At 38.4% G+C, this 19,212-nt stretch overlaps 1 protein-coding gene across 4 annotated transcripts in view; it reads right to left on the bottom strand.

The window, feature by feature from the left end:
- The window catches only part of RIC1 (RIC1 homolog, RAB6A GEF complex partner 1), a 168,277-nt gene that overhangs the window by 14,126 nt on the left and 134,939 nt on the right, over positions 1 to 19,212 (bottom strand). For all 4 annotated transcript variants that reach the window (XM_027615552.2, XM_027615551.2, XM_027615550.2 and 1 more), the window contains 5 exons: positions 15,771 to 15,809; positions 15,320 to 15,430; positions 14,451 to 14,540; positions 13,662 to 13,822; positions 12,558 to 12,696 (listed from right to left, as the gene is read on the bottom strand). In XM_027615552.2, coding sequence (XP_027471353.2) covers positions 12,558 to 12,696; positions 13,662 to 13,822; positions 14,451 to 14,540; positions 15,320 to 15,430; positions 15,771 to 15,809 — 540 coding nt within the window. The remainder of the gene's footprint in view (positions 1 to 12,557; positions 12,697 to 13,661; positions 13,823 to 14,450; positions 14,541 to 15,319; positions 15,431 to 15,770; positions 15,810 to 19,212) is intronic.

Genomic DNA, 19,212 nt, shown 5'->3' with positions numbered 1-19,212 from the left:
TCCTGCCTGATCACATTCTTTTTTTTTTTTTAAATCCTCTTTCTTTTTTAAACCATCTTATCAATTTATTTTATAAAATCTTTTATACTTTTCATCTTTACAGCCATATTCCATCCCCTCATCGTATTAACCCTTATTTTTGTACATTTATAAGTTTTGCTTTCATTAAATTTTGGGAGGCACTCTCTTCTAACAGACCAAAATACGCCCAAAATCTAGTGTATGGCACTGATCTATGCACCATCCTGGTCATATTCGATCATATTCTGTTTTTTTGTTTTGTTCTTTTTGTTCTTTTTTTTTTTTTCTTTTTTCTTTCTTTCCCTTTCTTTTCCCCCGGTTAGGGTCTTTTCTGATTTGTTTAGAGTATATTTGCTGGGGACGTTGTTAACCTGTTAGCATTTTGTTCTCTCATTCATCTATTCTCCTCTGGACAACATGACAAGACGGAAAAAAATCACCTCAACAAAAAGAACGAGAGGCAGTACCGACTGCCAGGGACCTACTCAATACGGACATTAGTACGATGTCGGAACTAGAGTTCAGAATGAAAGATACTAGAGCTGGGCTTGAAAAAAGCATGGAAGTTATTAGAGAAACCCTTTCCGGAGAAATAAAAGAACTAAAATCTAACCAAGTCAAAATCAAACAGGCTATTAATGAGGTGCAATAAAAAATGGGGGCTCTAACTGCTAGGATGAGGCAGAAGAGAGAATTAGCGATATAGAAGACCAAATGATGGAAAATACAGAAGCTGAGAAAAGAGAGAGAAACAACTACAGGATCACGAGGGCAGAATTCGAGAGATAAGCGATACCATAAAGGAAACAACATTAGTATAATTGGGATCCCAGAAGAAGAAGAAAGAGAGGGGCAGAAGGTATATTGCAGCAAATTATAGCAGAGAACTTCCCTAATGTGGGGAAGGAAACAGGCATCAAAATCCAGGAGGCACAGAGAACCCCTCTCAAAATCAATAAAAATAGGTCAACACACCGACATCTAATAGTAAAATTTACGAGTCTCAGAGACAAAGAGAAAATCCTGAAAGCAGCTCGGGAGAAGAGATATATAACCTACAATGGTAGAAACATTAGACTGGCAGCAGATCTATCCACAGAGACCTGGCAGGCCAGAGAGAACTGGCATGACATATTCAGAGCACTAAACGAGAAAAATATGCAGCCAATAGTATATCCAGCTAGGCTGTCACTGAAAATAGGAGAGATAAAAAGCTTCCAGGAGAAACAAAAACTAAAGGAATTTGCAAACACAAGACCATCTCTACAAGAAATATTGAAAGGGATCCTCTAAGCTTAAGAGACAGCCTAAAAGCAACAAAGACCAGAAAGGAACACAGAGAATGTACAGTAACAGTCACCTTACAGGGAAAACAATGGCACTAAATTCACACCATTCAGTAGTTACCCTGAATGTAAATGGGCTAAATGCCCCAATCAAAGGACACAGGCTATCAGATTAGATTAAAAAACAAGAGCCACTGATATGCCGTCTGCAAGAGACTCACTTTAGACCCAAAGACACCCCCACATTGAAAGTGAGGGGGTGGAAGACCATTTACCATGCTAATGGACACCAAAAGAAAGCTGGGGTGGCAATCCTTATATGAGACAAATTAGATTTTAAACCAAAGACTGTAATAAGAGATGAGGAAGGACACTATATCTTACTTAAAGGGTCTATCCAACAAGAAGATATAACAATTGTCAATATCTATGCCCCTAACATGGGAGCAGCCAATTATATCAGGCAATTAATAACAAAAGCAAAGAAACACATCAACAACAATACAATAATAGTGGGGGACTTTAACACCCCCCTGACTGAAATGGACAGATCATCTCAGCAAAAGATCAACAAGGAAATAAAGACTTTAAATGACACACTGGACCAAATGGACTTCACAGACATATTCAGAACATTCCATCCCAAAGCAACGGAATACACATTCTTCTCTAGTGCCCATGGAACATTCTCCAGAATAGATCACATCCTGGTTCACAAATCAGGTCTCAACCGGTACCAAAAGATTGGGATCATTCCCTGCATATTTTCAGACCACAATGCTTTGAAACTAGAACTCAATTACAAGAGGAAAGTCAGAAAGAACTCAAATACATGGAAGCTAAAGAGCATCCTACAAAAAGATGAATGGGTCAACCAGGAAATTAAAGAGGAATTTAAAAAATTCATGGAAACCAATGAAAATGAAAACACAACTGTTCAAAATCTTTGGGATACAGCAAAGGCAGTCCTAAGAGGACAGTATATAGCAATACAAGCCTTTCTCAAGAAACAAGAAAGGTCTCAAATACACAACCTAACCCTACACCTAAAGGAGCTGGAGAAAGAACAGCAAATAAAGCCTAAACCCAGCAGGAGAGGACAAAATAAATAAAGATCAGAGCAGAAATCAATGAACTAGAAACCAAAAGAACAGTAGAACAGATCAACGAAACAAGGAACTGGTTCTTTGAAAGAATTAACAAGATTGATAAAACCCTGGCCAGACTTATCAAAAAGAAAAGAGAAAGGACCCAAATTAACAAAATCATGAATTTGAAAGAGATCACAACCAACACCAAGGAAATAGAAACAATTATAAGAACATATTATGAGCAACTATATGCCAGCAAATTAGATAATCTGGAAGAAATGGATGCATTCCTAGAGATGTATCAACTACCAAAACTGAACCAGGAACAAATAGAATACCTGAACAGACCTATACCACTAAGGATATTGAAGCAGTCATCAAAAATCTCCCAACAAACAAAAGCCTAGGGCCAGATGGCTTTGCAGGGGAATTCTACCAATCATTTAAAGAAGAATTAATACCTCTTCTTCTGAAAGTGTTCCAAAAAACTGAAATGGAAGGAAAACTTCCAAACTCGTTTTATAAGGCCACCATTCCCATGATCCCCCAAAGACTCCATCAAAAAGGAGAATTAGAGACCAATATCGTTGATGAACATAGATGCAAAAATTCTCACCAAAATACTAGCCAATAGGATCCAACAGTACATTAAAAGGATTATTCACCATGACCAAGTGGGATTTATCCCTGGGCTGCGAGGTTGGTTCAACATCTGCAAATCAATCAATGTGACACAATACATTAATAAAAGAAATTAACAAGAACCATATGAGCTTCTCAATAGATGCAGAAAAAGCATCTGGCAAAGTACAGCATTCTTTCTTGATCAAAACTCTTCAGAGTATAGGAGTAGAGGGTACATACCTCAATATCATAAAAGCCATCTATGAAAACCCACAGCTAATATCATTCTCAATGGGGAAAAACTGAGAGCTTTCCCCCTAAGGTCAGGAACACGGCAGGGATGTCCACTCTCACCACTGCTATTCAACATAGTAGTAGAAGTCCTAGCCACAGCCATCAGACAACAAAAAGATATAAAAGGGATCCGAATCGGCAAAGAAGAAGTCAAACTCTCTTTGCAGATGATATGATACTGTATGTGGAAAACCCAAAAGACTCCACCCCAAAACTGCTAGAACTCATACAGGAATTCAGTAAAGTGGTAGGATATGAAATCAATGCACAGAAATCAGTGGCATTCCTATACACCAACAAGACAGAAGAAAGAGAAATTAAGGAGTCGATCCCGTTTACAATTGCACCCAAAACCATAAGATACCTAGGAATAAATCTAACCAAAGAGGCAAAGCATCTGTACTCAGAAAACTATAAAATACTCATGAAAGAAACTGAGGAAGACACAAAGAAATGGAAAAACGTTCCATGCTCATGGATTGGAAGAACAAATATTGAGACGATGTCAATGCTACCTAGAGCAATCTACACTTTCGATGCAATCCCCAACAAAATACCATCCACTTTTCTCAAAGAAATGGAACAAATAATCCTAAAATTTGTATGGAACCCGAATAGCCAGAGGAATGCTGAAAAAGAAAAGCAAAGCTGGCGGCATCACGATTCCGGACTTCCAGCTCTATTACAAAGCTGTCATCATCAAGACAGTATGGTACTGGCATAAAAACAGACATATAGATCAATGGAACAGAATCGAGAGCCCAGAAATGGACCCTCAACTCTATGGTCAACTAATCTTCGACAAAGCAGGAAAAAATGTCCAGTGGAAAAAAGACAGTCTCTTCAACAAATGGTGTTGGGAAAATAGGACAGCCACATGCAGAAGAATGGAACTAGACTATTTCCTTACACCACACACAAAAATAGACTCCAAATGGTTGAAAGACCTCAGTGTGAGACAGGAGTCCATCAACATCCTAAAGGAGAACATAGGCAGCAACCTCTTCGACCTCAGCCGCAGCAACTTCTTCCTAGAAACATCACCAAAAGCAAGGGAAGTAAGGGAAGCAAGGGCAAAAATGAACTATTGGGACCTCCATCAAGATAAAAAGCTTTTGCACAGCAAAAGAAACAGTCAACAAAACCTAAAGACAACCGACAGAATGGGAGAAGATATTTGCAAATGACATATCAGATAAAGGGCTAGTATCCAGAATCTATAAAGAACTTATCAAACTCAACACCCAAAGAACAAATAATCCAATCAAGAAATGGGCAGAAGACATGAACAGACATTTTTCCAAACAAGACATCCAAATGGCCAACAGACACATGAAAAAGTGCTCAACATCGCTCAGCATCAGGGAAATCCAAATCAAAACCTCAATGAGATACGACCTCACTCCAGTCAGAATGGCTAAAATTAAGTCAGGAAATGACAGATGTTGGCGGGGATGCGGAGAAAGGGGAACCCTCCTACACTGTTGGTGGGAATGCAAGCTGGGGCAGCCACTCTGGAAAACAGTATGGAGGTTCTTCAAAAAGTTGAAAATAGAGCTACCATACAATCCAGCAATTGCACTACTGGGTATTTACCCCAGAGATACAAATGTAGGGATCCGAAGGGGTATGTGCACCCCAATGTTTATAGCAGCAGTGTCCACAATAGCCAAACTATGGAAAGAGCCAAGATGTCCATCGACAGATGAATGGAGAAAGAAGAGGTGGTATATAGATATGATGGAATATTATGCAGCCATCAAAAAGAATGAAATCTTGCCATTTGCAATGACGTGGATAGAACTGGAGGGTGTTATGCTGAATGAAATAAGTCAATCAGAGAAAGACATGTATCATATGACCTCACTGATATGAGAATTCTTAATCTCAGGAAACAAACTGAGGGTTGCTGGAGTGGTGGGGGTTTGGTATGGATGGGGTGGCTGGGTGATAAGACATTGGGGAGGGTATGTGCTATCATGAGTGCTGTGAAGTGTGCAAGACTGTTGATCACAGATCTGTACCTCTGAAGCAAGTAATACATGTTTAAAAATAGAAGATAGGAGGAGGGGAAGAATGAAGGGGGGAAATCGGAGGGGGAGACGAACCATGAGAGACTATGTACTCTGTAAAACACCTGAGGGTTCTAGAGGGGAGGGGCGTGGGAGGATGGGTTATCCTGGTGATGTGTATTAAAGTGGACACATTCTGCATGGAGCACTGGGTGTTTTATGCAAACAATGAATCATGGAACACTACATCAAAAACTAATGATATAATGTATGGTGGTTAACATAACATAAAAAAAAAATGAAAAAAAAATCCTGAGTTATTCAGGATGGCTTACTCAGGAGAGACAGACATCACAGGTGTTGACTTCAGGAATGAATGAAATAGTCTGTCCTTTCATCATGGAAAATTTCAATCAAATCCTCAAGTAGAGAGCCTAACATGACTCCTCATTAAACCCTCTCACCTGGCTGAAAGTTGAAAAGCATTGTTCTAAAGCGAATCTCAGATACAAAGCCTTTTCCACTTGTAAAGAAGAAGAGCATTTGGATTTACAAAAACCAAAACAAAAAACGACTGATGTCCTAGGCATGAAAGGCATGAAAAGAGAACTGACTGCAGATGATTTCAGGGTACTTCACTTAGGTGGGTGCTAGAGAAGGTGAGGTTACCACTGGTAGAAGTTACAAACAGAAGTTAAGGAAGGGAAAACTAAGCATTTTCATTTCATTGCTCATTAAATTTGAATCTTAAGACTTGCAAATAAAAATGTTGTGAGAAATGACTGAAGTACAGATGAACATACCAGAATCAAAGTGAGGCTGGTAAACTGAAGGAGTCAGATGCGCTTTCTGAAGCAATGTATGCAGGGCTGAAGGCAAGTACGGCACCAGGAGAGCAGAGTGTCATATAAACCAGGAAGGAAAGAATTTTAGGAAGGAAAGGATGATTATTCAGAAGCTGTGGGATAGTGTCCCAGCCTGAGGCTTGCCGGCAGGTTGAATTTAAGCTGCCGTTATTATTTAGGGTCCAGTCAGGAAGAGAGCAGCCACCCTACATACTCTATTTGCAAAACAGTTACACAGAACGCCCTCTTGTCCTGCCTTCCAGACACTACCAGGACTGTGGATAAGAACTGGCAAGAGGGTCCAGAAGATTCGTGGATTTTGTCATTCATTTTGGCATTAGGCCATATCCCGGTAGGCGTAAGTGTAATAACATGTTAATTACAAAAAAGAGAAAAATAATAAAAATACCTTTCCCACAACACATGAGAAGCAACATATAACTTCAAGGTAGGAGAAGGAAAAATGGAAATGAAACGGTGCGCACAACTCTAAGAGCTGGATGGCAGAGGACAGAGAAAAAACGAACACGCAAACCAAGAGTCAGAACAGAGAGCCAGCGGACTGGCGCAGAGACTCCACAACACTTGTCAAAGACCTTCGGAGTAGCTACTGCAGGTCACCGCAGTAGGACTCATGCTCATACTGACTACTGGGAAGGGTGAAAATGGTGAAATTCACTACATTTGACGTGACCTTACTACACAAACAAACCCACTTCTCTTTCCTTCAGCTGTATTCATGCATTCAACACTTTCCACCACTATTGCAGCATGAAGAACAGGGGAGGGCAGTGGCACTTTCCAGCAATTTTAATGAGTTTTCAGAAACTTAACATTAAAGCAGGGACTACCTGTATCCCCAAAATGCTAAATTTGAAAGAATCAAATATGCCTTCTCTTACCCTAAACATATCCCTAGTAGATGACTCTTATTATGAGTTTCAGAGACAAGGAGCCCAGTCTCATGAGGAGGCCATCTTACTGATAAACAATTTCCACCCTAATATGAAATCAAGACCTGCCTTGCTTCTTCCCTCTGTGCAAGATGCAATCAATCTACTTCCTATTACATTTCAACTTATTTTTTTTTAATTTAAATTCAAGCTAGTTAACGTACAGTGTAGTATTGGTAAGGAGTAGAATTTAGGGATTCATCACTTACATATAACACCCAGTGCTCATAAGAAGTGTCGTCCTTAATGTCCATCACCCAATTTCCCCATACCCCCACCCACCCCCAGTTTGTTCTCTATATTTAAGAGGGGTTTGCCTCCCGGTTTTTATTTTTCCTACCCTTCCCCTGTATTCATCTGTTTTGTTTCTTAAATTCCACATATGAGTGAAATCATATTTGTCTTTCTCTGATTTACTTTGCTTAGCATAACAACTCTAGTTCTATCCATGTCATTTCAAATGGTAAGATTTCATTATTTTGATGGCCGAGTAATACTTCATATCTCACACACACACACACACACACACACACACACACACACACACACACCCTCTTCTTTATCCATTCGTCAGTCAATGGACATTTGGGCTCTTTCCACATTTTGGCTATTGTTGATAATGCTGCTATAAACACTGGGGTACACATGCTCCTTCGAATCTGTATGTTTGTATCCTTTGGATAAAAACCCAGTAGGGCAATTACTGGGTCATAGTAGTGCATTTGCTACATCTATTTTTAACTTTTTGAGGAACCTCCATACTGTTTTCCAGAGTGGCTGCACCAGTTTGCATTCTCACCAACAGAGTAAGAGGGTTCCCCTTTCTCCGCATCGTCGCCAACATCTGTTATATCCTGTGTTGTTACTTTTAGCCATTCTGACTGGTGTGAGGGGTATCTCACTGTAGTTTTGATTTGTATTTCCGTGATGATGAGTGACGTTGAGCATCTTTTCATGTAGACACGTTAGCCATCTGGATGTCTTCTTCGGAGAAGTGTCTACTTATATCTTCTGCCCATTTCTTAACTGGATTATTTGTTTTTCGGGTATTGAGTTGGATAAGTTCTTCATAGATTTTGGATACTAACCCTTTATCCGATATGTCATTTGCAAATATCTTCTCCCATTCTGTAGGTTGCCTTTCAGTTTGTTGACTGTTTCCTTCGCTGTACAGAAGCTTTTTATCTTAATGAGGTCCCAATAGTTCATTTTTGCTTTCGTTTCCCTTGCCTCCAGAGACGAGTCTAGCAAGAAGTTGCTGCCTGCTTTCTCCTCTAGGATTTTGATGGTTTCACATTTAGGTCTTTCATTCATTTTTGCGCTTATTCTTGTGTATGGTGTGAGAAAGTGGTTCAGTTTTATTCTTCTGCATGTGGCTGTCTAATTCTCCCAGCATTATTTGTTGAAGAGACTGTCGTTTTTCCATTGAATATTCTTCCCTGCTTTTTCGAAGATTAGTTGACCATAGAGTTGAGGGTCCACTTCTGAGTCTTCTGTTCTGTTCCATTGATCTATGTGTCTGTTTTTATGCCAGTACCACACTTCTTAATGATGACAGCTTTGTAATACAGCTTGAAGTCCAGAACTGTGATGCCTCCCACTTTGCTTTTTTTTTTTTAACATTTATTTATTTGAGAGAGAGAATGAGAGAGAGAGAGAGAGCACAAGACGGGGGAGGGTCAAAGGGAGAAGCAGACTCCCTGCTAAGCAGGGAGCCTGATGTGGGACTCGATCCCGGGACTCCAGGATCATGACCCGAGCCAAAGGCAGTCGCTTAACCAACTGAGCCACCCAGGCGCCCTGCTTTTCTTTTTGAACATTACTTTGGCTATTCAGACTCTTTTCTGGTTCCACAAAAATTTTGGAACTGTTCGTTCCAGCTCTGTGAAAAATGCTAGTGTTGATTTGATAGGGATTGCACTGAATGTGCAGATGGCTTTGGGTAGTATAGATGTTTTAATAGTATTTGTTCTTCCAATCCAAGAGCGTGGAATGTTTTTCCATTCCTTTGTGTCTTTTACTTTCTTACATAAGTGTTCTACAGTTTTCAGCATACACATCTTTCACCTCTTTGATTAGGTATTCCTAGGTATCTTATGATTTTGGGTGCTATTGTAAATGGGATTGATTCCTTGAATTCTCTTTATGCTGCTTCATTTTTGGTGTAGAGAAATGCAGATTTCTCTACAATGATTTTATATCCTGAATTTGCTGAATTCCTGTATCATTCTAGCAATTTTCTGGTGGAGTCTTTTCGGGTTTTCTACATTGAGTATTATGGAAGTCCTAGCCTAAGCAATCAGACGTCAAAAAGAAATAAAAGCCATCCAAATTGGCAAGGAAGAAGTCAAACTGTCACTCTTCACAGTCAACTTACTTCTTAATCTGCTCTTTCCCACATTAGATCTCTCTTCTTTGTGACAGACCCTCTTTTTTTAACTTTTTAAATTCCAGTATACTTAACATGCAGTGTTGTGTTAGTTTCAGGTGGTGTATAATACAGTGATTCGACATTTCCATACAACACCAGTGCTCATCACAAGTGCATTCCTTAATCCCCATCCTGTATTTCACCTATCCCCCACCTACCCACCTCCCCTCTGGTAAACCATCAGTTGTTCTCTACAGTTAAGAGTCTGTTTCTTGATTTGTCTTTTTCCTTTGCTCATTTGTTTCTTAAATTCCACATGAGTGAAATCACAAGGTATTTGTCTTTCTCTGACTTACTTCACTTAGCATTATGCTCTCTAGATTCATCCATGTCATTGCAAATGACAAGATTTCACTCTTTTTATTTTTAAAGATTTTATTGATTTGAGAGAGGGAGTGCGAGTGAGCATGAGAGTGGGGAGGGGCAGACAGAGAAGAAGCCGACTCCTGCTGAGCAGGGAGCCTGACGCGGGACTGGATCCTGGGACCCCGGGATTATGACCTGAGCTGAAGGCAGAAGCTTAACTGACTGAGCCATCCAGGTGCCCTTTTTATAGTTGAGTAATATTCCATAGTGTATATATACCACATCATCTTTATCCATTCATCTATCAATAGACACTTGGGCTGCTTCCATAATTTGGCTATTGTAAATAATGCTGCAATAAATGTAAGGGTATATGTATCCCTCTGAATTAGGGTTTTTGTATTTTGGGGGGTAAATATCCAGTAATGTGATTACTGGATCATAGGGTGTTCTATTTTTAAGTTTGAGTAACCTCCATCCTGTTTTCCACAGTAGCTGCACCAGTTTGCATTCCCACCAACATTCCAAGAGGGTTCCTTTTTCTCCACATCTTTGCCAAAACTTGTTGTTTCTTGTGTTTTTTTTTTTACTCATTCTGACAGGTGTGAGGTGATATCTCACTGTAGTTTTGATTTGCACTTCCCTGATGTCGAGTGATGTTGAACATTTTTCATGTATCTGTTGGAAAGGCCCTCTTAAAATGGGCTATCCAGTACTACTGGTGCCACTGTCTTCTGTATCTGGGATATACAAGGAGTCCTTTATTCTCCCTAATATGAAAACTTCAAATGTGAGAGAGAAAACCTCAACGTATAGAGAATTGTACAATGAACCCCCATATTTCCATCATCCAAATTCACAATTATTCAAGATTTTGCCACATTTGCTCCATCTATCCTTTTTTTTCATTTATTTTGCTGAAGTATTTATTATTTTTCTTAAAGATTTTATTTTTTAAGTAATCTCTACACCCATTGTGGGGCTTGAACTCACAACCCTGAGATCAAGAGTCACCTGTTCCACCAACTGAGCAAGCCAGGCGCCTCTAAAGGAAGATATCATGCTGTTTTACCCCTATACTATGCAACTCTGAAGTACACGGATATTTGCTTATATAATCACGATGCCAGTAACACATCTAATAAAATCTACAATTATTCCTTAATGTCACCTCTCAGTGCATACTGAGCATCTCTAATTGCTTTAATAGTGTCTTTTTATACCCAGTTTGAATCAGGATACAAATGAACTTAAGCACTGCATTTGGTTGTTATGGCTCTAAAACATTATTTAGAAGAGTCTCCCCTTACTTTCTCCCCATCCCCACTGCCACATCATTGACTTATAGTCCTACAGAATGTTCTACATTCTGCTTCCTGGTGGTGTTAAACTAAACCTCTACCCCTGAATTTCCTATGAATGATACTTGACTTTAGAAGCTTGATTTAATTCAGGTTCACTGTTTTGGGCAGTAATTCTTCATGTGAACTCTAGGATGCATCACCCCAGGAAGCATACGACACCTGGTTCTCCTACTTGTAGTAATGCTAATGTTGATTAATACGGCTTAGATATGGCCACCTGATCTCCTCATTGTGAAGTTCCCCACCAACCTTTCATCTGATGGCTTCATCCAATCATGATCACTACCTGAATCAGTTTTCTTAGGGGCTGCAAAATGGTTATTCTGTAATTTTTAACCTTCCTTCCACATCTTTTAGCTACAATTCTTCTGTAAAACAGAACTTTCCCTTATCATCTATGACTCTCTGGCTACCATGAAATATAGTTTGCAGAGGAAATGGCATCTAGATTTTGAAGGAGATGAATGGAAGTCCCTTAACAGGAAGTAAAAGACAGATTGGGAAGACAGAGATGACAAATCTACAGAGTTATAAAGTCTACATAGTTATCCTTTGAAAACGGGTTCCACACTGACACGAAATTTGGAAACCATCTGTGTTAACACAAGGAGCCTTGGAATAGGAAGTTACTCAACTTCGTGGGTTTAACCAGAAACTACAGCATTATTTTCTTTCCTTATAGTTGACTAATCATGGAGTTCTATTTTATATTCAGTATTCTACTTCTTTCCTTCTTCTTTTTCACTGCCAAGTTTAGGTCACTAACACCCTTCATTCAGATCATTACAGTGGCCTCCCAGTTACCCTCCCTACATCCAGTTTTGTCCAACTCTGGTTCATTTCCCCCCCTCACAATATCTAGTAATACCCAGCTTAAAACACTTTAGACTTTGAGATAAAGCCCAGACTGAAGTTCTTCCAGTTCCCTGAATGTGTCATTTCTCTCTCTTACTGATGGTCTTTGCACTACTGTTCCCATTGATCTGAGATTTCCGCTCTTTACTTAGGTAACCACCTGTCTTCAGGCTGTAACTTAAATGGTACAAAAATCTCTATTTATAGACTATTCCAGGTTTTCGTTCTATACTCTCGGAGTGACCTATATGACTTTCTGGTACACACATCACAATTATAATTAATTATGCATGTAATTACTTCTTTATTGTCTGAGCAGAAACCAAGTTTGTTTAGTTTGCCCCAGCATCTATATGCAAAGCACATTTTAGACACTTGATATTTATTTGCTGAACAAATAAACAGTTCCCGGTACCAAGTTAAAATGCTGAAAACTGAGATGAAGCTCTAAAGAGCTCTGATGACGGAATGGTACCTGCTGTGGCATTTTCAGGGTGATTCCATTCTCTGTGCTCACTGAAGTGAGAGTGACAGATACCACCAGGAAAGGGTGAGGAATGTAGCGTGACATGGACACTTCTTGAAGAACCTGAATACCAGCAGTAGTATTTGGACTGCAAAAAAAAAAAAAGAGAGAGAGAGAGAGATACCCACAAACCCCAACATCAACGCTAACAAGTTTGTTTTCCTTTCTTTTCCACTACTAATAGTATTAGAGTTCATGCTTTTGGAGGATCCAAATGCCTTCTACCTATCATTCCCTCCCCTCAAGTACCCTTCAGGCAGTAGACTGGTAACGTTGACATAGCCGAAGAATACAAATGGAAATAAGGGAGAAAGAAAAGGAATACAATGTAGAAGGGAAGAAAAAAACTAGGAAAGGAAACTAGGAAGGGAAAAAATAGGAAAAGTTGGTTGAGAAAGGATATGGCTTCTATAAGAGGCTAGTGAAAGTTCCTTAATTTCTAATCTTTACAGTATTTCTTAATCACTAAGCTATTCCAGCAAATACACACTTCACAGCTATTAAAAGCAAACACACACAGACATGCCGCAAGAGCAAAATACAACTCAGGAGGTGTGGTCTAAATGCTGCAAGCCGGCCAGACGCCCTGAAGGATGCAGGCAGCCCACCGCAGCAGCACCAGGGGCTGTCAGCCCTTCCCCCCCAGACTGCAGCCACCTGGCTGAGGGGGAGTCAAGTGAGTCTGCTAAGGACACACTTCCCAAGGCCTTAGGCCAGTGACCACCTTCAAATTTCCCCAAGTGTCCAGAACATTAGGATAATTAGTAACCACTTGTTTTCAAGGTTGTGAAAAAAACTAGTACCTGCGTTACCCCATCCCAATCCATTTTTTTTTCAAACAAATCCAGTAAGAGCAGCTGAAGAAGTAGTGCAAGCTATTTACCTAGATAGCTAAAAAATAACTACATGAACATCACTAAATACAAAATTTACTTTTTCACTTCTAAAACAAAGGAAACTAAACATAAAATAAAACTTTCAAGAAAATAAAAACGACAGAGGAAGCACAATATACAGAAGGAGAAAGTGACCTGTCGCATGCTATCCACTTACCCATCAGACTTTCTTTCAATACTGTACAGGCAGATTGAACAGTCTGCTCTAAACACTATCACCACGTCCCGGAAGACACTAAGCAGTAATGTTTCTGCTTGTGCTTTGGTGATGTGAGCAAAGGCATTGTCCAGGTTTGATGTTCGCAAGTAGACTCTGAGCTGAAGAATAAAGAAATAAAACTATAAAAAGAAGACACCTACACCTCAGACGGCTAAATACTTTAGACACGCTGTTTTTTATCTACTGACTTCTTTTCAAGTAACAGAAGTTTTAATCTGAGCATTACCCATAATTTCAAAGGGTAGGCTCATTCTACAAATAACCAAAAGATGAAACGATTAAAATTGGGAATGTACTATTTTGAGGTACTCCTTCTAAAGACCTGCATATCCAGGCCTGATGAAAGTAGACCAGCACTTTCTAAAAACATAAACATACAAATCAATAAATTAATAAATCTCTAAGGGCAGCTATTCTTAGGAACTTCTCTTCTTTGAACTTTTATTATTATTTATAAACCTCACAGAGAATGTCTAACAGCTAAAATTCTTAGAAAAAGTTATCTCTGAAGTTCTGATTGTCCCTTTAAAAAAAATTTTTTTTAAAGTAGTAACCGGATATGAAAGTCTCATTTAGGTTTAAAAAAAAAAAAAAAAGCCAAATTCTTGATTAAAAAAATAAAATGCTTTGTTCATTTTCCAAAAACTATATTTATACTAAACTAGATAGTGCTTAATACCTTTAAAATATAAAAATCTGTTATCTCTGAGAGAAAAAAAGCCTTACCTCTTCTTGACAGTCACTTATGTTGTAACATGCCAGGACAATAAAATCATTCCACCAGGCTAAGCCACCTGTCACAATCATATTTTGCTCCTTAAAAGATAATTAAAAAAAAAAAAAACATATTTACCTTTATTTATATGCTGCCAGAAACTACAAGAAGTAATACTCTTATAAAATATTCCTAAGCAAACAATGAGAGCTCAAATTACTTCTGCTCTATTCTCTATCCCCCCAAGTAAGTATTATTCTGGGCCTTTATTAATCATGATTCATATCCTATTTTGGAAAAACAAACATTTCTGTAAATAACTGGGTACACCATGTAGCATCATTATTCCCTTATTAAGCAGACTTTGGTTTAAAATCCGGCTTTACCATTTATCAGCTGCTTGACTCTGAATCCTAGTTTCTCTTTTATAAAACAGTAGTAACAGTGCCCTGAGTCATGAAGGTCAGTGAGCCCCTTGAAGTGCCCGGCAGGCACCTACTACATGTCAGTCCTTGTCTTTTCCTATTTGATTCTTGCAAATGCAACTATACATGTTTCTATGCTACCCACATCTTCACATCACACACACAAAGCAGATGATCTCAAATTCAGTGGAAATTTATTTTGACCACATCTGATGAACTCAACATGGAATAGAAGAATAAATCCTCAAATTAAAAACAAACCAACCATCTCAATATAAAATCCTTTTCAAATATCAAGTACTTCATCAGAACTGACCCTTAGATGTAATCCACTATCATTTTTTAATATTTGGTATTATTTTTTAATAACTAAATAGTGGCTTACTTTAGAGTTATTGCATATGGTAGTTCTCTTATACTCTGAGAAATCAGTTTTTAATTTCAAAAAGACTAACCTGGGTAATGTTTCCAAAAAGTTTCCATTTTTTGGTGAGTAAAGAGTAATGTGCAAAACCAAACTTGCCAACCACAGCAATATTCTGTCCAAGCTTATCAATAGCTGAAAACTAATTAAAAAAAAAAAATTAAGAACTCTTCCTTGCGAACCTATATACTTATATTAAATATAAAGAGTTTAGCATTGTTGTGTCAGGCAAATAGACTATTAGTAAATGTTTGCTAAGTGAATTAAATGTAAACTGCTAGATCAAAAAATCTGATTATTTATACACAAGTTACATTTCACCAAATCATAGATGTTAGTATGCTAACAATGTACAAGGGATCAAGTATTAAAATTTTATTATTATCAACGTACCCACTGAAAAAGGCTCAATTCCCAAAATGCCTCTTGCAGCAAACACTATCCAAATAAAGTTAACACCAACAAAATAACAAATAACTCACCCGTATAGGCCAATTGCTCTCTAGATAGGTGTTGGAAATCTACAGAAAATAATACATCAGTTTGGTAAGACTTCTGAAACGTATTTAAACTTAAAGCACTTAAAGCATTCATGTCACAGTATGAGATTCATTTTCCCATACAATGTTTAAAGTGTTCCCGAATAGGGGGTATTACTAGCAGAGTACTTGGAATTTACCGTTGAAATACCAGCCCATATTTCACATCTCCTGTCTTCACCATTTCAGTATGAGTGGCTAGACATGAGGCTTTCCCACACTGCTTTTTCTCTACACTGTTTTTGTTTAAATACTGAACAAGAAATAAATAGACAAAAGACTTTTAGAGAACCAGCCACGAGGGCAAGAATTGTGAAAATAAAGAGTTTGAGAGCCTCAGCAAGAGTTTTGATTTGCTTTAGTCGATTTTTATTACTTTTATGTCTTCTGACTAAAATAGCAAAATACTGCTTATAAAATTTAAACAATATAAAAATGTACAAAGTACAAAATGAAATTCTGTTTTATCATTGCTCCAGGGATAACCACTGGTTAGTCTTTATTCTCTCTCTAAACATCCATACACATGTAAGTGTGTGTCTAAGCTACTATTTTTTACTGGGGTATTCACCCTAATCTGTAAGAACTTTGATTTACAGATATTAACTCTTAATCTGCAACGTAAGCGGAAATATACCTTCCTCCCATGTCGTCTTACATCTCTGTACATGGTGTCTTTGTAGCACTCTAACAAGAATTTTAAGCCTAAAAGATTGTTCCATAAGATTATCAATGTAGATGAAGAAAATAGCTTTACTGAGACTGACCTCTCCACTAGCTTCCCGATTAAGCAATTTTCATGAGCACGTGGTTAGTGTGGTATGAAACTTAACAGAACGAAAGAGAGAACAAGGGAAAGACTTTTCTGTTCTTGGAATAAAAGAACCTCAATTTATCCAAATTCATTTTCATTGTACTCCAAGTATTACATATTAAAAAAAAAAAAAGCCAAATTAAAAAGGCAGTACAATGCAATCAAATCCAGTAAGATTCTTTGTGTAATGTGAAGACCAAACAAAAATCAAGTAAAAATACACTGAAAACATCTGTATTAACCTTGATAAAATTTACTCATGAAACTGTTAAACTTCACCTATTATCTAGTAAGTCAACCTAAAATCTAAATAAATTAACAGCTTTTGGTTCTGTTGTTAGAAGTTCTCAACTCTAGCACCGGGTTGTGGAAGCCCATCTTGCAGAATTAAGGGTAACAATATATTGATATATGCTTGAAAAAGGCTTAACTCATATCTTAACAGATTCACTGCACCACGCAGGCCAGTTAATAAAGTTCCCTATGATGGGTGATGTCAGTTCAGGGGCATGGTAATCTGAGGTAATGACCAGGTGGTGACAGAAGAGTTCAAAGTAGTTTTGTGCGAGCCTGTTAAGTGAATTCTGTGTTTGGATGAAGAAAATCAAAGTAGTCACTTGAAGAAGGATGTCCCTGGAGTATAACTGAGCCAGCCATCCAGAACATTAAAAAGAACTCCCACTTCCCTCAAACCCTGGTGTTTCCTAAGTATTTATGAAACATGTGGGGTGGGTAAAGTGTGAGCTGGGATCTCATTGCCAACATGGATTCCAACTTGAAGGGTTTCTAACCATGGGCACTGAGGTAAAATTTTATCATATGGTCCACACTCTAATGAGTATCTGTAGGAGAAAAAAACTTTATTCTTTTAACCTCTAAAAATGTAGGAGGTGCCACAAACTACAAATTGTTTTTTTTCAAAGCTCAAGTTTAAAGTGAAGCTTTACACTTCTGATGCAGTTGTGTGTCTGAAGATGCTATGAAAAGTGAAAACAAAACTTTCATTTTCTCTAGGTCACATTTATTGATCTATGTGTCACCAGAGCTTTGAGCTCTACCCCTAACATTGAGAACAGGAAACGGCAGAAGTAAGGCAAGCGGAAGCTAATGAATCATGAAGAAGTCAGGCCAGGACTGCATACTCAGGGCATAAAAGTCACACCATGCCACGCTACGCCACACCACTGGGAGCCTGAGTGCTAAAGTACAGAATCTTCATTCTTAACATCTTAGGATTCCTCAGTCTTTCAAAAAACCTCAATTTCCCTCCCCTGTCCCCCTGCCCCTTAAAGTCATTTTGCTAAAACCCTGTCTCCCACCTAGACCGCTTTTGTCTGTCACAGGTAAGACTGAGAGCCATCCTCCTAGCAACATCTGATCTGTGCTGAATACCACACCTGATACATGAGACCCCTCAGAAGGACTGCAAATCATTTATAAATGAAAGAGCATTTAAAATCCCCTGTTGACATCCCTAGCATATTTTGTGAAGCTTATTTTTTCCAAATAGCCAGGTTAACTATAAAACCAACATTTCAGAACAGTGGATGATAATAATTCATGCACCTTTCAGAAATAAATGTTTATATCATACAAAGTACTGAGTGCTAAAATAAACGGCAGTCCAAAAAGGAATACACCCTAAAACCATGAAGGCCTTGTTTTAATTTCACATTATTTGTGCTTCATTTGTCAACAAACTACTCTCAAAGTTTTCAAAATCTGTAGGTAGGAAAAGTAAATTTACACACACACACACACACACACACACTCACACTCACACACACACAGCACCATTTCTACCAGGAGCTACCAACCCTGCTGCTGACGAGTATGTTTGTGTTTTAAGTTAAAGAAAAAAAAAACATATTTAACATAGAATCTTCTGATCAGGAAACTAACAAGTGAAAGGTAGAAGGTCTAAACAAACAAACGAAAAATCCAGTTGTCCAGATGAGGAAGAGAGAAGCAGAATTAGTTGGAGCTCATCTGATGAACTCTAAGCTGCGTAAGAATACAAAATATAAATCGTATAAACCAAGTCGCTTTGATGGAAGATGTGGGCATTTATCCCAGACAAGAGCATATGCTGAAGGAGAAATTAAACAGGCACCCATGTTTCTTCAGGGAATCATTACTAATAGTTAAAAAGCCCAGAAGGTAAAGCATTAGCATTATATGGACACTGTAAACCACCAAACCAAAACACTCCCATGATGCTGCATTGATGCATTTGACTGGACTGCCAGCAAAGTATAGGGCAAATTGTAATGAAACGCTGCCTATTTCAATAGGCACATTCTAGGTCTTAGCTCAAGGTCAACAGTACATTACATGATTCAACATTTAATACCTACAGGTCTTACAACAGGTTAGACTGTTACTTTACTTATGGTAAGGATAAGTCTGACATTACTTAAGCAGGCCACTGCTCTGCTATGTGACCTTGGGCAGTCACCTAACTTCTCTGAGCCTGTTTCCTCAATGTAACAAATCCAGTTGGACTACATGATCTCTACGGTCCTTCCAGCTCCAAAAATTCTATGAGTCTATTATAACTTAATTGTTTTG

This window comes from Zalophus californianus, chromosome 13, assembly GCF_009762305.2.
Source record: "Zalophus californianus isolate mZalCal1 chromosome 13, mZalCal1.pri.v2, whole genome shotgun sequence".
In the NCBI taxonomy this organism is placed as follows: domain Eukaryota; kingdom Metazoa; phylum Chordata; class Mammalia; order Carnivora; family Otariidae; genus Zalophus; species Zalophus californianus.
The sequence above is the reverse complement of the archived record's forward strand: the minus strand, read 5'-3'. Positions and strand labels throughout refer to the sequence as shown.